Source organism: Embiotoca jacksoni, unplaced genomic scaffold (assembly GCF_022577435.1).
Source record: "Embiotoca jacksoni isolate LCO1_2020_lvr unplaced genomic scaffold, fEmbJac1.0.p SCAF_6, whole genome shotgun sequence".
In the NCBI taxonomy this organism is placed as follows: Eukaryota; Metazoa; Chordata; class Actinopteri; family Embiotocidae; genus Embiotoca; species Embiotoca jacksoni.
The window spans coordinates 21,484,933-21,504,333 of record NW_027185414.1 but is presented as its reverse complement, the minus strand read 5'-3'; the positions used below and the strand labels follow the sequence as shown (position 1 = coordinate 21,504,333).

General features: G+C 39.3%; 1 protein-coding gene across 1 annotated transcript in view; it reads left to right on the top strand.

The window, feature by feature from the left end:
- The window catches only part of pde8a (phosphodiesterase 8A), a 43,999-nt gene that overhangs the window by 19,591 nt on the left and 5,007 nt on the right, over window positions 1–19,401 (top strand). The window contains exons 2-17 of the mRNA XM_069173800.1: window positions 1,638–1,694; window positions 4,686–4,876; window positions 6,075–6,131; window positions 6,320–6,374; window positions 6,576–6,664; window positions 6,831–6,909; window positions 7,679–7,819; window positions 8,507–8,595; window positions 8,743–8,794; window positions 8,890–8,932; window positions 11,189–11,266; window positions 11,486–11,556; window positions 14,400–14,564; window positions 17,885–17,933; window positions 18,145–18,280; window positions 18,391–18,589. Of these exons, the coding sequence (XP_069029901.1) occupies window positions 1,638–1,694; window positions 4,686–4,876; window positions 6,075–6,131; window positions 6,320–6,374; window positions 6,576–6,664; window positions 6,831–6,909; window positions 7,679–7,819; window positions 8,507–8,595; window positions 8,743–8,794; window positions 8,890–8,932; window positions 11,189–11,266; window positions 11,486–11,556; window positions 14,400–14,564; window positions 17,885–17,933; window positions 18,145–18,280; window positions 18,391–18,589 (1,551 nt within the window). The remainder of the gene's footprint in view (window positions 1–1,637; window positions 1,695–4,685; window positions 4,877–6,074; window positions 6,132–6,319; window positions 6,375–6,575; window positions 6,665–6,830; window positions 6,910–7,678; window positions 7,820–8,506; window positions 8,596–8,742; window positions 8,795–8,889; window positions 8,933–11,188; window positions 11,267–11,485; window positions 11,557–14,399; window positions 14,565–17,884; window positions 17,934–18,144; window positions 18,281–18,390; window positions 18,590–19,401) is intronic.

Below are 19,401 nucleotides of genomic sequence, written 5' to 3'. Positions count from 1 at the left end.
TGGTTGTGTCATTGTCAGTTAGAGAGGGAAGTCTCCCTGGATGGAGACAGAGTGCTGTGTGCTGCTCTCGCTGGGCCGCATCTAGCTGGAGGCTTTGTGGGCAAAACTCTATACGTCAAGGGTCTGACCTCAGCGAGCTCACCGACACACAGCATGGCAGTGGAAACATGATTTTCATGTGTGGTATGTTTTTGTGCGACCACCGTCTGTGACATTTACGCAGCAGTAGTGTATCGAAGAGAGGACGTTTTTGTTTCACCTCCACGGGAAAAATAAATGAGTGGTTTGAATCTCTAATCAAAACTAATAAAGCTGAGGACGGAGTTATTTGTTCTGACAGAAGTGGTTAGAATAACTGAAATCAAATCTGACAACAGGAAAACTAGAGCACTGGTTTGTGGCATTTCCATATGCTAGTCCCCGTTATATATCCACACACACATACACACATGTATATGTCCACACACACACACACACACACACACACACACACACACACACACACACACTAACATGCATACTGTCTCTCCAGTGCTATCATGTGACCAGGTCCTCGTGTCTGTGAAAGATCAGATGATCACAGAGCATCAGCTTGTAGCCATCCTGATTCCATACTCCTTGTTCGTGGAAGAGTCCAACAAACGGCCCAGTGTCATGATGACGTCAATTTGACTACAACCGATGGCTAATCAGCTTCCCCCCCCTTTGTTGTTTCACGGAGCTTTGAAAAGGCTTACAATTTAGCAAGAAGTGATTTACGGCGGTCCGGCATGCTCTAAAATTCCTCTCTGTATTCCTCCTCACATGTGTAGATTGTTTACGCAGAAGAGGAATTCTAGAGGGATGGCGGTCCGCAAGGGGCTCGGTTGCTATGGTAACTAACCCCTGAGCTGGGTTCCATTTAGCAGGAAGGAAGCTAAATTATTTGCAGACAGAAAAGAGAAAGCTCATGTAAGGAAAGTGTAATGAGTTGAAAATCTGTCTGTCTGTCTGTCTTTTATTTATTTTTTTTGGTCACAACTCTGCACTAGTGGAGTCAAAGTACCAGAAAGTACAGTAACTAATTAAATGCACTTTGTAATTTTCCACCACTGGCAATGATAAAACAATTTAAAAAAATGAAGTCTATCTATTTATACATCTGAAGACAAGAGGTCTCTCTGGGATCTAACTGGTCCTAAACTCTGGAAATAATGGAAATGGAAATACCATATGAAACATGAGATTTTATTTATTTATTTTTATGTAAACATTGCTTTATTGTCATTTCAGTATTTTGTCATCTTCATCATCTATGTAACCTCAGTTTTTTGCAAAGAATTAAATTAAATTAATTAAATTAAATTTAAAAAAATTCCCCTTGGGGATTAATAAAGTAACTACCTAACCTAACCTAAAGACTGTGGTTCATTTATCAATACTTTTTTACATGTTGGGTTTTATAAGCTCAGCAGAAAAGGAAATGTAAAAAAACCCTCGTAGATTTTGCTTTTATTATTACTAGTATACATTCAACAGGGAGATTTTTGGGAACTCAAATGAGTTAAAATGGAAATATGAAAAAATTTAGAAAATATCCCTTTGGTGAAATATTTTTTTTTTTTTATAATCCATGTCTTTGTCTTTCTGTCTTTCAGACCACATTAACAGAGGTGCAATTTGGACCAATGAAGTTATTTAAAGACCCACTTCAGGTATCGTAAAAACATCTGAATGATTCATGTTTATTTGCTTGAATGTAATAATGTTTTTCACGGAACAACAGACTTGTCCTGGGAACGTCCATATCATGTTGGGCCTTTCAGCCGAGCTGTAAAGCTAAACTTGGTGTGACTGTCAACATTTGGCAGCGTTTTTCTAGGATTAGCGTTTCACAACGTCACCTACTTTTGTTTGCGGTGGAACTAATCTTGAATTTCTAAGAAAAAAAAAAATCCCCTGACAAACATTCAAAGAAGAGGAGGGGGAGAACAAAAAAAACGGTTAATAGACGTATTGTGTGCAATGCAGCCCATCGTTGTCTAGGCAACAAGGCCAAACATTTATGACAGAGAAGAACATACCATAATGAACAATGCGCGTTATGGAAGAACTACACAGAGGATCCATGGACCAGTTTGGTCCCTGCAGTAGGACATTCTCTCACGCTCAGTGCTTCATTATACAGTTTGTGCTCGTTCTGTTGGCATGTGCTGCTTCTTGTGTGAAAAGTTGGGAAAGTCAGCTTTTTAGGAATTTTGAATGTATTTTGAGAATGTGCTTTGTTTCCAGGGTGCATTGCAGGGCCCAACATTTTACATCAGATGTGAAACATTTGCTGCTTCCAGATGTGAGAATATGCTGCTTTTCTTTTTTTAGATATTAGAGTTAAAAGAGGATTTGAGGATTTAGACAGTTAGTCAGACAAAACAAGACATTTGAAGATGTCACCTTGGGCTTTGAGAAATCCTTAGTCTTTTTTCTTGATTTCAAAGACAAAAAAAATCAGTCAGAACTGCTAAACTTAGTCTAACAATGATGATGTGAAGTCAGCGAGACTTGAAGAAAAGCAATACATTAGTGGTCCTGTAATTTAATGCCATGTATGAGTGCTCGGCCTCGGCTTCATTGTCTGATGCGCTCTAGTGTGACCACGGTAGGAAAACGAGGTAGAGAGATATCCCCTTCCTGTTTTTGTCACTCACAGCTGATCCTGTCATGCCCTCCTCCTCCCTACTCCTCCTCTTCTCTCGCAGTTCACAGGATCTGGCCGGGCCCTCTCTGTTTTCAACAATGATGTTTTCTAGACAGAGTGATCAGACGCTGCCAAAATGCTCACTACTCCCCTTCAAACTAGTTTTTTTTTTTCCCTCTTGCTGTCTCTGCTACTTTCTCTGCCGTGTCCATCTGTTTCTTTGGAGCACAAACGTCAAATCCTCACTTCTTCATGCTCGCATGTGCTTTGAGATTTTTTTTTTTTGTGTGTCTATTGCGATTGGGTGTGTTATGACTGAGCCAGGCATATCTGTCCAGTCTGCACACAGGCAGCTGAAAAGACCTTATCTCGACCTATCTTACCCCGTTCCTCCACCTCTGCGGGAATGTTGACTTTTCTACCAACATCCCAATGTGGAATTCTGATCTAATTCCATGTGCGTACCGAACATAGCTGCAGGACTCTGAGGTGATGTATTTATTGGCCGGACAGTTATTGCTGCTCGTTGGGGAAAATGTTCATATGTGGAATATGGTTTGCATTAGCAACACTTCTGTCGGGCATAAAGGCTCGCTGCCTCACGCTCGAGGCTATGTTTTGGGACTTAAATAAAGCCAAACCAATTATCAGCGTTAATATAAAAAATCTAAAACGGCCAATCCAGTCATTGTATGGAGGACAGTAATTTTAGTTTTCCCAACAAAGTCAGGTCTTTGTGTCCTAACCCAACCTCACAGGTGTGATGCAAACTGAAAACTGCAGAACAAGCTTTCCTGTCTTTACGTTCATTCTGCTTCCTGCCAACAGTGGGAGATGACGTCTGTTTAAGAGGGTGACTCATGAATCTACTCTTAGTGCAGCGCTGCTCTTGGAGGCGGGCCTAAATCTCTGTTCCAGTATTTACGCAAGTCAGGGGTTGTATGAAAGTATGGTGGCAGAGAGAGAGAGAGAGAGAGAGAGAGAGCTCTCAGTGACTGGTTTGACGGTAGCAGCAGCACTTTCGGACACAGCCTTGGCAGACGGGCGGGAGGGACCGCAGCCAGTCAAGGCCACCTCGACTAATTGTGTCATAGATCATGGCAGTGGACAATAAAATCTGTGACGCACCCGAGTACGAGCCGAGCCTGATCAATCAGAGCCTGTCCGCTGGAGGCCTGAGGTCACACTGCAGGCTGATTAGGACGACAGGCGCAAATGAGCACAAATGCAACAATGATGACTTGACAACTCCGAGCTCTGACTGTGGCTCTCTCATGTATATTTTCCTGTACTAATCCTAAAGTGCAGAGCGGGGGCCCATCTTTTGTGATTACTTTACCAATTTCCTTAATCAGAACACAGCTACATATCAATTAACCCAGTAGCTCTCTCCTGTTATACAATAAGTATTTCCACCTCCTTTCAAAAATAATTGCATTGTGCATGCCGTTGTTGACAGGATGTCACTTTTCAGGAAAATGGTGATAGCCATTTTTCCCTTTTTTCAGATGTTTTAAACTAAATAAATAACTGATGTGTTGTAAAAATAATGGATGTATAAATCAACAATGAAAGTTAGTTTACACAGTCCTGTATATGATAGGTATTTGTCAGTGACTGTAGGTTTTTGTTCAATTTAAGACCCTCTGTCTTTGTTGACTTTTCCAAAGATTGGCCTCCTAAATACCAGTGATGCCATTTTAACAACTAGTTTGTGGACCTTTCGTGTGTAGCGCTCATGCAAACAAATTAACTGCATTTTTAAAGCATTTCTTAATACCTGTCTGCATGTAAGATGTTTAGAATTTTGCTTTTTTCACTGTTTTCATCCACTCTGTTTAGATATTTTCTTACACCCCTTGTGTATTATAGCTCTTTGAGACACCCTCTTTAACTCAGATTTTAGCACTATATTTTTGGTAGTCGTAGTAGTAGTATGACATTGCATGAGGTCACTTGAAAATATAGATTACTCAGTTGGATATATGTGCTCAGTCATCTCTTTTTGCAGGTACTTTTAGTTTTTGCCAAAGAGGACAGTCAGAGTAATGGCTTCTGCTGGGCATGTGAGAAGGCCAACTTCAGGTGCAGCATGGCGCGAACACCCGAGTCGGCTCTTGAATGCTTCTTGGAGAAGCATCATGACCTCGTCATCATTGACCACAGACATTCCAGACACTTTGACGCTGAAGCACTATGCCGGTAAGCCAGCTGTTCGGTCATCTATTTCGTGTTGTTTCTCTGGGAGGATGTATAGTCCAGTGTTTTGTCTTGTGTTCCCCCACAGCCTTGTTAGATGATGAAGTGTTCCTTCATCCTGACACTCCTCACCGATAATAAGTTAGATGCCATTTAACGCCAACACTACTGCTTATAGGAGAGTTGACATTGTTAAATACAAAATTCATACAAGTGAGTTGTCAGTGTTTAGCTGGTAGGTCAGTGTGGTCAAGTTTGCATTTATACAGCCATTAATCCATTAGGCCTACTGGTAGTTATTTCAATTATTTATATCCACTACTTTTAGCTAGCTACTTTTTTATCCATTTACCCAGTACTTTTAACACACTGTTTCCAGCATTTCGAATTACTTTTCGCTCTTTAGTTAAGCCACTTTTTGCAAACTGTTTACACTTGTTTGGTAACTAGTTTTTACACCCACTAAGTCACAGGTCCTTGTGTGTTCAGGTCTTAAAGCCGAGTTAATTTAGCTTGTTAACAGTTTTACTTTGTACACCCTCGCAACAGCGGATCTGTGAGTTAACAGTGCTGCTGGATGTAGACACTGATGTATAGGATAAAGTTGAGCTCAAATTCTGTTAGTAGCTGTCATCCAAGGACAGTGACCCGAATTAGACCAGATGATCCCGATTGGACCAATTATAGCGCAGCTTTTCATGTGTTACAGTCCATTTGGTAACGCTTTTGATTTTGACTTGCTGTGGGGGCAAACAGCCGGCTCACTTCGGGCTCCCCAGCTTCCACTGCTACCTAGTGGAGTCATGTCACTGAGAAATGAGCGGTGCCTGCCCATACCACTCTCTATCTTTAGCCTCTGCCCAAACCAAAAACACATTTACAAACATTCATTTGCCCTGCCCAGCGTGTATGTTAACCCTATTCATTTTGGCCAATCCATATGTTCAGTGTACACGCACAGGCACCGATGGGGAACTAAAGGGCCTTTATGACCACTGGCTGGGGAAAACCACAGGCGGATGAGTGGCCCTGTACACTGCATTCTTTCAGAGGCCTCGGCCTGCTCACAGAGCTCCACCAGTGGGCTCTGCCTGCCTGGGAGAATCGGAGCGTGAAAAACTGAAAAATACATTGATTTGATGCCATGAGCTTTTCCACCAGCCTGCTCGCTGCCTAAAAGGCTCCCTCTGTTTACATTCAGGTCAATTAGAGCGGTCAACTCCTCAGAAAACACTGTGATAGTCGCCGTTGTGAAAAGGTACGTACTCTCTAGCTCCCTTTTTTGTTCTTTTTCTCACTGTCTGTTTAAGTAGCTCCTGATTAGGAGGATTGTCAGAATTGAAAATGCCTGACTCAGTGGAGGTCTGCAGGCCTGCAGCATGTCATATGTAGCAACCCTCCGATGTTCTCCAAACAAGCTGTGCTAACACGTGTTCTCTTCTTCAGGCCAGACAGAGAGGAAGCCTCTGTGATGCCACTGATCAATGCCGGCTTTAATAGGGTGAGCCACATCGTGCCTGAATGTGTGTATGTCTTCTGCAGCCTGTATTTGATATGTTTTATATCGCAACTGTCAACACTCAATAAAAGGCAGGAATCCAGATTGTGAATCCTTTTTTGGATGCACTGAGTTGGCTGTGCATGAATCATTGTTACAAATTATATTTTAGTTGTCACTGATTGATGTTGGTCTGACTCTCAGAGATATGTGGAAAATGCCAATATGATGGCCTGCTACAATGAGCTGCTACAGTTGGAGCATGGAGAGGTGCGGGCACAGTTCAAACTGAGGTCAGTCTCGTGCAATATCGTGGCACTAAACCTGAATACACTTCAACAATCCTACTTTTAAATCCCAATTTTAATCTCTCCTAAAAATCAATAAATGTCCACTTGGAAGCTGAACACTGTTGCATATGTTAACAATAATTCTGGTGCTGTTGTCTCCCCACACAAGGGCGGGCAATGCTATTTTCACAGCTCTAGAACAAAGCCAAGAGGCCATAGAGATCACTTCTGAAGATCAAGTAATTCAGGTGGGTTTTTAATAAACTTTTCACTCTAAACTTTCATTGTTGTGCTCAACAGTGTGTTTTTCCTTCTCTCCCTCTGCCCTCTTCTCTTTTTCTCTCCTTCTCTCCTGTTTTAGTGCCTGTTCGTGTCTTGTGATCTCAGCTCTCGGTAGTGATAGTTGTGTTCTCTGTATTTGGAACGGCACAAAACACTGCAGCCTGTGTTCTTACATAAACTATATATTTATAACCTCCATGAAATAAGCAGCAAATGTGTCAACTTCTCTGAAAACAAGACCTTTACTGATTTTTGGTTGAGGCCAATTTGTTTCAGCCAATATTAGCCATTTACAGATATATTGGTACTGCCGTTATGTTGTTCTGATTTGAACTTTTCTCACAAAATAAGATGCTAGAAGTAATTCAGAAATTGTTCTATTGGGTTTTTTTCTATTTATAGTTATTTATAATTATAATATAAACTGTTTTGTTTCTGCCTATTAAGTACCTCGTTAAACTCTAAAAAAAAAATCCCACCTTGATTACATATGTTTCTCTCAAGTTACTGATGACAAATTTTGGCTGATTGGTTCTGGACTTTTTTTCTTCCTAAAATCGGAATCGGCATCAATACAAAAATCCTGTATCTTACAGCCTGTTATATTTGGCAGGATTCACATGTCGTTCGAGGTCATCAGCTTAACTATGTCTGAACTGGTTGTGTTCAGACTTAAAAATAGTAAATCACCTTCTAAGATGAAGCCTGAACCTTTTTGTTTCCTCTCCTTCACAGTATGTGAATCCTGCCTATGAGTCCATTATGGGCTACCAACAAGGCGAGCTAATAGGGAAGGAAATAATAGAAGTGCCTAAAAGTGAGAAGAATAAGCCTGATCTCCTTGAAACAATAAACTCCTGTATACGGAAAGGAAAGGTAAGATGCATTCATTAAATCATCTACACTATACATTTTAGGCCAAATACCACTTTTAATGTGGTTTATTTTATCAGAATCTCAAACAGTGACTTAATTAGGAAATAAATCATCGCTTCCTTATGACTGGTGATGCTTTTACATACATAGTTTTGGCATATAATACAGCTGTCACGGCAGACTATTGCTTCACAATCAGATTACTTTTATAAGCACCATAGATATCTGCTCCTGCCTTTGTGTCTGTGCATGCATGCGTGCACATGCCTCTACGTGTGCTGTAAGTCTGCACTGCTGGCCATCCAGCAACTCTGTTTCATGTGCATAAGAACAGCGGTTGATGGCTGTGCTGTAATCTTACTACACAGAGAGCGAAGGTCAGCCCCAGACAGGCTAACAGCAGGAAGGGTCTTTTTAAGCTGCTGAAGCAGTCGGTAGGTGGGGAGACATGAAACAAGCGCGCTGGACTCCAGGAGCGCTCCCCCTACCCATTAAAGCAAGTTGCTGCTCTCTGAAATACTTTGACCCTCCCCACCTCACTGCCAGGCTACACTCAGTGTAAACCAACAATTACATTTTAAAGTCTTATATTTGTCAATTTTTTTAATGATAAATGGTTAAATAAATATGCTGCTAAATATGTTATTGTGTCTGATTTTTGTGTCTCTCTGTCTTGCTATGTTTCAGGAGTGGCAGGGGATTTATTATGCCAAAAAGAAGAATGGAGACAGCATTCAGCAAAATGTGAAGATCACACCTGTAATTGGACGGGGAGGGTGAGTGACAATATGTTGAAGCAGCCTTGATGAATGTAAATCACCTTAACAGTTACTGAATAATTATACTGAATAATATATGAATGAATGATGATCTAATCCCTTCAATTTTTTTCTGATGTATTAATATGCTTTTGTAATTCACAGAAAAATCAGACACTATGTGTCTATCAACAGGCCTTTAAATGATAATAATAAGGTGAGATGTGTTTCCAGTTTTTAGTGATTGATAATGAATGAAAGGAGTTTTCTGGCTTGCATTTAACAATGTGCTTTTCTCCTGTGTCCGTGCAGAGTGAAAAATCCAGTGATCGTGTGCAGGCAGTGTCTCAGACAGGTGAGAAACATCCTGAAATTCTCTCTCTTGGAAGCAAGACAATTACATTCAATGCTTCACATAAAAACATGTTAAATTGTAAAAAACAAACAATTAATAAAATGCATAAGAACAGATCAGATTGAACACGACAATATATTTACAAAAATAACAGAAATGAAATATAGAATATAGTTTTTATATTACGAAGCACAGCTCCCGGTTCCAGTGTTACATATTGTATGGAGATGATTCACATTGCTAATGTTAGCTGGCACTGAATATTTGCAGTCCATTGGAGCTTTTAAAGTCAGAAACTTTGGAAATCTGACAGCAAATGAATTTCACCTTGTCAGAAAATCATTGTTTTCTTTAATCATGACTCTGATTTTAAACAGTCTACCAGTCCAATCCTGCTTTATCTAACTGAGAAATATCTCAAATGAAAGGAATTCTGTGGAAAAGTTATACAGCTTTTATTACTGTTAAACTGGACTATTGTTCCTTGTTGTATTGTGGTATCATCTGGAAAGTCAATTCACAGCTGCAACTGATTTCAAAATGCAACAGCTTGACTTCTGACAGACAAACAGAGCAGGGATCATATCTGTCCTGTGCAAAAGCTCACTGAAAAGAAACAATTTTGAAAACTTGCTATTTGTTAATGAAGTTTTACATCATATTTCAGTATATTTCACAGTAACTTTTATATAACACCCGTCTCCACAAGTCTTCTGATTAGATTAGATTCTAAAGGTTCATTATGTATGCAGAAATAGTAAAAAAAAAAAAAAACAGAGATCTCAGTATGTCCACTGCAGAACTGTGAAAACTCAAACAAAAACAAACAAACAAAAATAATGTTACTTACTCACTCCTGTGAAAACCTTTATTACAGTAAAAAAATAGCTTTAAACTTCGTATTCACAGATTTAGTCATTCAGGTCTGAGTCATATTATGAAGTAAAGTCTAAATTAAGGCAGAAACTTGAAATTAATGTACAAATTTATGGATGACAGGTTGATAAAGTCATGAAAATAAACTTTATTAAAATGTTCTTATTGTCATTAAAAGGCCCACAAAGGCAAAAAACAAGTGAATACTATTCAAAAATTATTGTCTGTCTGATATACCTCTGTTGGTCAAAGGTTATCCAAAACCCATAAGTGAATTACATTGGAGCAGTAGACAACATGTCCCTTCATTATGATTTGAGTCAATGCAACATACACAGTCCTGCTGCTGTAAAATACTCACAAATGTGTATTAACCTGCAGCTGGAAATGGTCCCCAGAAAATGTGCTGTTTAGTCCTGTGTGAGAAACATTTATCAAAAACTACAAAGTCTAGCTGTTTTAGAAAATTTCTAAACCTTTCTCAAAAAAAAAGAAAAAGTGATAGTAATTATTATTGACCAGCTTTTAAAGATGTTCATCCCCAGTAGGAACTAATGGGTGTCAGGCTGAGTGCCATGTGAAAGTCAGAAAGTATTACTGGTTGTGATCTTTTTATGAGAATTGTTGAAAGTAAGAAAATTATAGCGTAACACCAGCCTTATCATATACATTTGACATATTGATCTGACAATAATAAAGATTATAATATATACTATTTTTCTATCTATGAATTCATTGATTTCCAATTTTCCCAGGTTGGGGTCTTTCCAGTAGCTTCTTTTATGTGCAGAATATATAATAATAATAATAATAATAATGATAAACTTTATTTGTATAGCACCTTTCATACAAGAAATGCAGCTCAAAGGGCTGTACAGCAAGAAAATTGCATGCAGTGTTTCACATAAAAACAGATACAAAGGAACATTTAAAAATATAGAAAATAAATTAGATGCATAAGAAACAGATAAAATGCATAAAATGAAACACAAATAGAGTTAAAATATGAAATAAGCAATATGCATTTTTAAGACACGGTAGTTCAAGTGCAGGCAAGTCAAGAGAGCTTCAAGAGTAGCTAGTTAATATCACATAAAATGATCAGATTTTACTTTGTTGGGTGAATCTTGGTCTCACTCTAGTTTTGGAACTTTTGTTCTTAAGTTTGTCCAAACCTTAAACAAACCTTCTGAGAATCACAAAGTTAATAAGTAGAATTAAAGTGACTAAAAACAAACAAACAGATGGCTACATTTTGGTTGGACTGATTGAGACTTTTCACCTTCGAAGCCCAGGACACTGTGAAGTGGGGCCAAAGCCAGCCATGTCAACAAACCTGAACCATGCACATGTTAATGTGAGGTGTGCTCTTCTCCCCAGACATACAATCCAGTAAGCACAAAGACCGGAGGAAAGGCTCTCTGGACGTTAGATCTACAACGTCTCGGGGGAGCGATGGTGAGAGTGAAGGGAGAGAGATGATGGAAACTCTGGGTGTTTCCTGTCAGCTTGTGAAACCTTCCCAGTTGTGTTTTTATATCAAGTGTTGATTGGATACACACACAAACACACTCATTAGAAAGTAGTTGGAAAACTGAAGCTGAACTTGTTGTTTCAGAATTTAGTTAATTCAACGTCAAGTTTAACATACAGGGATGTTTTGTTTTGTCTTGTCAGGGAGCTCACAGCGAAGACACTCGTCTATGGCCCGAATCCACTCCATGACCATAGAGGCTCCCATCACTAAGGTGGGTTAATTTCTTCCCCCATCATCCCTCCCAGCCTCCATCATATGATTAGCACTTTGTACTGATGTTTTGTATCTCATGACTGAACTCTTGGATTATAAAATTGCCACAACTGCCATGAGCACTGCTTGTACAGCGTCTCGCTGTGAGTGGAGATGCCAGGCCCACCGCGTCAAGAGGAGATAAAATGCCTAATTTTATGCACAAGAAAGGAAAGCATGTTGGACCAGAGTGACCTGCTATTTCAGTGGTTTACGTAGTCTGCAGAGTGGATAGTCAGAAACAGAGAAAGTCCCCAGGGATGGGTCATATGACACACTGCAGTTCCTCTGCTGTATCATTTGACTGTGCAGTCAGTCCCTGTAGGCGTCATCCTCCACAGAATAAAGCACTGATAGAACTGCTGGTACTGTGTGTATATGTGTAACCGAATTAGCTAGAACTTGTGTTCTTGCACACGCTTTCTGACCTCGCCATAGGTGCCCATTGTTTGAACCGCACAGCCTCTCAGTTCATCTGTTGAAGTAAAAAGTGTCTCTTTTAGTTTTATGAGATTGTCCAATTTTGTTTTTACCAATTCACTTTTATTAATTTTAGAGACAGGGTCCATCTTTCATGCTTTTATCTGAAGTCTAGACTATTGCATCTGCCTATTTACTTAAAGAAACGGTTCAATATTATTGTGTTATTTCTTCAGTGAGAGTTCAGTGAGAAGATCTATCTGTGCATTCATTATGATGAAACCAGCAACAGCTTGGCTTCGCTAACACTAAAGACTCACTGCAGGGAGGAAAAGCTTGCCTTGTTCTTTTGAATTACTTCAATAAAAATAAATATACTGTACAGATTAGATAATTGAATGAATTAATGACTTTTAGAGGTTTTCAAAAGTGTTGTTTTTTTTGTTTTGTTTTTAATCTTTGGACAGAACCAAGAACTTTTTCCAGTTTTCATGCTAAGCTAAGCTAAGCATCGCCCCACTGTAGCTTGATATTAAAGGGCAGATAAGTGACATTGATCATCTCTAACCCTTGGCAAGAAGGTAAATGAGAGGAATTAAGAGGTGTGAAGACATTGCTGACGTTTTTGCCTCTTTTCACTTGCTTCCAGTATCTTTCAATACTATTTTTTTACATTGTATTTGATGGTTTGGCTTTTGCTACACGGTAGGTGTGTTGAATTTTTTTTATCATGAAAATAAATAAATACATCCTCCATTCTTTTAATGTTATTGCACTTTTTTCTCTCATTTGTGTAAAATAAAATACAAAGCACAGTAACAATATAATAATAAAAAAGAATTTAAAAAAAATTATAATTAAAAAAAACCTTTGTGCACATAACTACGTCAATATTTAGACGTAGTAGTGTGCACAAACTTGATATTACAACTTAATTGCTTTTGCAGTCAGCTGGGAGTCTTTCTGTTTGTGATTTTAAAAATGTTTACCCACTCTTTCTTGCAGGTCCTTTCAATTTCTGAGATATTTTTAGTCTGTCTTGCACACACAGCATGTTTAGGAACTACTCCATTTTTCAGTGAGGGCAATTTTAAAAACTTTGTGTTTTTTTGTGGATTTTTTTTTTTTTTTCTTTGGATTATTGTCCTGTTGTAGAAGCCAGACTAAGTTTGACAGTTTCTTCCAGAATTTGCTGATTGCTTTATTCCACTCTGTCTTCTATTCCTGCACGTTTTGTTTTTGTGACACCGGCTGCCACACAACCCCAAAGCAGAATATTTCAGCTGGCAAGGTGTTCTTTCGTCAAATGATGCCTCTTTTCGCCTCTACCTTTAGTGATCGCCACCAAAGAGCTCAATTCTAACTTCATTTGTACACGGCACTTGATTCAAAGAATGTGGACTTTTAGGATGTTGCTTTGCATACCACATACAATGTTAACTTTTATGATGAAGTTACTGGTAGGGTTTCCATCTGATGAATCGTCCACGTTAAACCTGTTTTCAGCACAGTGGAATGATGCACCATCACTCCTGTGTCAGCAAACCCTCCTCCTGCTGCTTTTGCAGTCATATGAGGGTTCTTAGATTTCTTAGGACATGTAAGCTAGAAGTGCTTTGATATGTTTCCATAACCTTTTTCTGCTTTGTAGACATCAACTAGCTTCATCAGTCCGCTGCTTAGGAGGCCATTGTTGGAGAGTCAGAATATTTATTAAGCTTAGGAGTCATCATCAGTTAACCCTTATAATTCAATAGATAAGATATATATATACAGATATTGATAAATAATGACCTGCATTACCAATCCAATGAGTCAATTCAGGCCTAACAAGTTACTGTCATCCAGTAGGAGCTCCCAATGTTTTCACGTGCCAATGTGAGAATTTTTTTTTACTACTTATGGTTCTGTTTTTGCAGTTTGTAAATTTATGAAATAAGAGGTGGATTAACATTTCAAATGAAACCATGTTTTATGTGTAATTGCTGCAAGGGGGTTGTATTTACAAAATAGGTCATTTTCCCAGGGGTGCCCAACTGTATCTGTGACCTTTTTGTCCCTTTGTAAGTGTGTTTGTCTAAAACTACAGGGGACAGAGCCTTTGTAGTCTGGACCCTGAGGCTTTGAAATGACCCAAATAAAATGGAGCTGGCTAAATGTGTATATATTTAAAACACACTTTTATAGGAGAAGTTATGCTGATTTTATTTTATTTTATCAGAATTTTTCTTGTTTTTTGTTTGTTATCAAAACTTGTTTTATTCCGTTTCCAAAAATATTATTTATTAACTATATGTTTTCTAGTTTGTAGTTTACTATAACTACTAGTACTACATTTACTACCACAAATAATAGTAATACCTTTGTCATTTCATCACCCAGGTAATCAACATCATCAATGCAGCGCAGGAAAGCAGTCCTATGCCCGTGGCAGAGGCCTTGGATCGGGTACTGGAGATCCTGAGGACCACTGAGCTCTACTCCCCACAGCTGGGCACCAAGGATGAAGATCCCCACACAAATGACCTCGTGGGGGGGCTGATGACGGTAAGCGGCAGATCCTTTTGAACACGAAGGTCCTTCAAGAAGTCCAAAACATCCAAACAGTTTCTGTCTGCTACGCATGAATCGACTTCTCTATGATAAAAAGTGAACATCAATGAAGGATGCGCTGTGGAAGCTTGTGATATGTTGAAACAAAGAAAAAAAAGTCAGGCGTGTGCTTGTGTTTGGAGTTTTGTTTTTGCAAGGATTTCTGTTCATATTTGGGGGAGGGAGAGAGAGACAGAGAGAGATTAACAGACAGCAGTGGTGAAGAACAGAAGTAGAAAGAGTGCCAAGTTGGCAGTCTTGGCAACAACCCCAGAGGAAGTGTTAGATTGTCCTTTGTGCTCCTGTAGGCTGGAGAGGAAAGCCCACCCCACCCTTTCTTTCTCCCCCCTCTCCCTCCTCTCTCTCTCTGTGCAGACTCTCTGCACACAGTCACACACTCACATGAACCTTTTCCTCTCAACTCCGCAGGCCTGGAAACATCCTGTTCTTTGGATCAGATGAATAAGCATGGCTTTACTTATACATGTACACGGTGGAAACACAGAGGTGTTAGTCCTTCACCAGGAAGATTTGTTCTGCATAAGTGATGAAGGTTGATGGAACCAGAAAGCCATGAACTGTTCATCTGGGTTTCAGTGATTATTTATGTACGCTCATATATGTTTATGAGGTGCCCAGTTGAATTTGTATTTTCCTGGCATTGGTTTCCAGTTTGTTGAAAGGCTGCTGGGTCCAAACTCAGGAGACCCAGTGAACATTAAGAGAGGAGCTGTCATCTTTCGGGGGAGAAAGTCTTAAAATAGCCAGTGTGTACAGAGGCAGCGCTACCATGAGACAATGCTCGGGTCAAAGATGAGCCAGTCTCCTCTTCCTTTGCACTTGTGAAGTAAACATTTCACTCTGTGACACACCCATGTTCTCACCAACAACCTATATATATATATATATATATATATATACACACACGTGTGTGTGTGTGTGTGTGTGTGTGTGTGTGTATGTGATTTATATATATATATACATATACATATATATATAGAAAGTGTTGCTTTCTGACTGTCATTCTTTGAGAGATCAATTTAGACATAAAACAGAACTAAGATGCTTGTGGTTCTGTGATGCTGTGTTAGAGCTACATGCTAGCATCAACCTGCTAACATGAGGTGCAGAAATATTTTGATCTTCGTAATACATACGTGGAAGATTAACATTAATGCAGTGACGGAATATAATCACATACAATTATTACCCAGCATTTTGCATGTAGATTCTACCTGGGTGGCTCACCTAGAATGTTTTATATTTCTCTCGTCAAATAAAACATTTTTTGGCCACACACCTCTCTGATTAGTGAGTAACTGAGTGGCCACTGGATCCTCACTTCCTACCCAGCGTCTACCGATAGGGAACATTAGTTAACTGTAGTCTATTCCGATAGCCTGCATGTGAGGCATTTAGAGGACATCTGTAAATTGTAGCTCCACAAGGGAACTCTAAACTACATCAAGGTGCAACTAGATGCATTATGCAATACAAGCGGCAACCAACAGTGTACCACAGGCCTGTCAATCAAACAGACACGCCCCCAAAATTAATTTTTGAGTCCTAATATATAGTTAATTAATGATGGAATTATTTAAAGCTGGATTGCCAGAAAACTCACAAGAAGAAGTGATTTACATAAATGACACCATGCTTCATAGAAAAAAATATATTGACTTTACATTTCATTAGACAAGTTAAATGGAGTCTGTGGAGCCAAACCCTTTTTGGAGTCAACCCCTAGTGGCCCTTGATGCTCTTGCAATTTAAGTCACTTCCACATTGGCCTCATTTGTAAGGCCCAGAAGCTACGTCAATTTTTATATACAGATTATGGTGCTATCAAATCGTTGACAGGTGAATCATAATTAAATCTAATTGTGAAGTTGGTGAAGATTTACACCTCTGTGACAATGCTAACATGCTGATGTTTAGCAGGTAGCCACCTTCGCCGTCTTGCTAAATGCATTTTTAATAATAATAAATGTTTTGACCTGGCAAGGAAAGGCAGCGGGATCACCAGTGTTATTCATCCTCTGGAGAACATGAATATCTATATCTCATGGCAATCCATCCCATGGCTGTTAAAATATTTGTCCTTTCAAATTCTTAACACGCAGTCTGTCATACACAGCTGGTACAAATCACAGTCCTCGAATAGCTAGATCATTAGACTTCTCACCTCGTGTTTGATTATTTGGGTGATGAAGTGTTACCCCATTACCCCATAAGCCCCATTTGCTGTCACAGCATGCAGCGATGCCCAGGGGAAGACAAATGTCATTATGAAATAATTTATTCTAGATTATCTGACATATGTACATACATTATCGTGGTGTCATTTCTGACAGAACTATTACAGTTCATAAATATGGTAATTATCTTTTGAACTGCACATTGGTTTCCTCATCCCTCCACTTCCTCTGTGAGCTGATGGGGAAACGATATGAGGTGTCAGCATAATATGGCTTCCAAAAAATTGTCATAGCACAGATGGAAGAATATTTATAAAGGTGTTAATATGGAAAATCAGGAAAATCCAGGTCTGTGTGCATTCTTATTCTCTCACCTCAGTCAAAATACATTTTCTTCCATAACTTTGTCAAAAAGGAGTAATGACGCACTGAGGCAGATACATAATCCAATTCCTGTTTCTTTCTTTAAATCACATTGACAAATGATGAATACGATTACCTGTTCTCTATTTTTTGGAAAACCATTTGAAAATGAACAACTGAACCTCTAGTTATGGTATAATTTTTTTCAGGCTGCCGTAGTATTTATAAAAACAAACTAAGCTGCCAATTAGGTTGTCTAGATTCTCCTGGTGTTATGAGATACTCAAACATATTTTCTTGTCGCCTTTTCTGATGGAGATTCCCCCTGACTTGTGTTTAAATCTGATCTGTCATTCATCTTGTTTTGTGATTCATTGAAGATTTGTGATGGTGGATATTGATGTTCAGGTCACAGAAACTCACTCGGCTTTCTTTTAAGTCCAAGCTAATGTTTGTATTTGTGTTGGTGCTCTTTGTGGCACAGATTACTTTTATATTAGAATAGATGTAAGAGTAAATGTCTCAATGAAAGAAGTAAATCCAATACAACCAAACAATTTCACATATTTTGAAGGCCCTCGTAGTTTTGTGACAGAAGTGACGCTGATGCTCCCAACACTCAGCTGAGTTTAAAAAAAGGATGAATGATTTATTTATTTATTTTTAGGCTTCCTCATCACGTTCTCATTCTGTTTCTGTCTTTTTTGCTCACAGGATGGTTTACGGAGATTGTCAGGAAATGAATACATCTTTTCCACAAAACGTAAGTTTACAGAAAGTATACAGCAGGCTATGTCATAAACTCCTATGCTATAGATGTAAAGTTATTCTCATTTTTACTAGCTCCGTTGTCATTAAAAACTAAAATAATTTTTTTCTTCCTTGGGTTCATCCAGAAGTAGAGAAAAACAAGTTTCCAAGCTCCTGCTCTTTATCTGAATGCCTTCTTTCGTGTCTCCTCCTTTTGCTCACAGAGCCCCACCACCTCCCCAGTCAGCTGACAACCCCTCTGTCAATCAATGACATCCCCCCTCGTATTGCCCAGACCATGGAGAACGAGGACTCTTGGGACTTTGACATCGTCAACTTGGAAGCTGCAACCATGAAACGGTGAGACAATAACACAGTTAAAGCTTACCAGAAGGATGTTTATTATTTATTTTCAGTGTGGAAAGAGAGCTTGAGATGAGAGTGTGTGTTAATGCTGAATCCTCCCACAGGCCTTTGACCTACTTAGGTATGAAGATCTTCTCCCGCTTTGGGGTCTGCGAGTTCCTCAACTGCCCCGAAGCCACTTTGCGCTCCTGGCTCCAAGTGATTGAGGCTAACTACCACTCCACTAACTCCTACCACAACTCTAGCCATGCAGCGGATGTGTTGCATGCGACGGCTTATTTTCTGTGCAAGGAGAGGGTCAAGGTAAAATTACATGATAACTGAAACTGATGCTTTCTAAATAATTGAAGTATAATGTTTAGCCTGAGAAAAAAAAACAAAGATTCTGACGTGAAATTGCATCGCTGAACACTTCAATATGTGGTCGGAGGCTGCCATCCTTTTATAAAGAGAGCTCATAAGAGTTCACTGTTGCTTTGGTTGTGGACCCAAAACAACAACAGTATCTAAATGTTGAAATTTTGTACAATCAAGAACAACTCTGTGCACAGTCATGGGTGTCAAGTGTCCCATCTGAGCCGACTCTATCCTAGAAAGTCAAGATTTTGCCCAAGTGTGTCAGTGGCTCAGTGGCTGGTCGAGGGCACGGACTGGTTAAGCTGATTACCAAACCAACTATTTCTGAGCTTACTGGAATGCTCTCATTGGCTTAGCCAGTGAACTGTGTTAAAGTTACATCACCCAATGTTAATGAGTCCCTGCAAACAGGTTAGCGGGTCTGTTATGTTGCAAATACATTTTTAAATGAGGAATTATATTAAATATCTGTGTACTTTAGAATAACATACATCTTAAATATGATGCCTTATATTACAAGTAGTTGAGCTCAGCTTTTTGTTAAGTTAGTATTTTAAAATAAGTGTCCAAAATGGGTTCCATCCATCCATTATCTATAGCCGCTTTATCCTGAACAGGGTCACGGGGGGGCTGGAGCCTATCCCAGCTCACATTGGGCGAAGGTAGTGTTACACCCTGGACAGATCGGCAGTCCATCACAGGGCCACTTATAGACAGTCGTAAAGACCATTCATGCTCTCATTCACACCTAAGGGCAA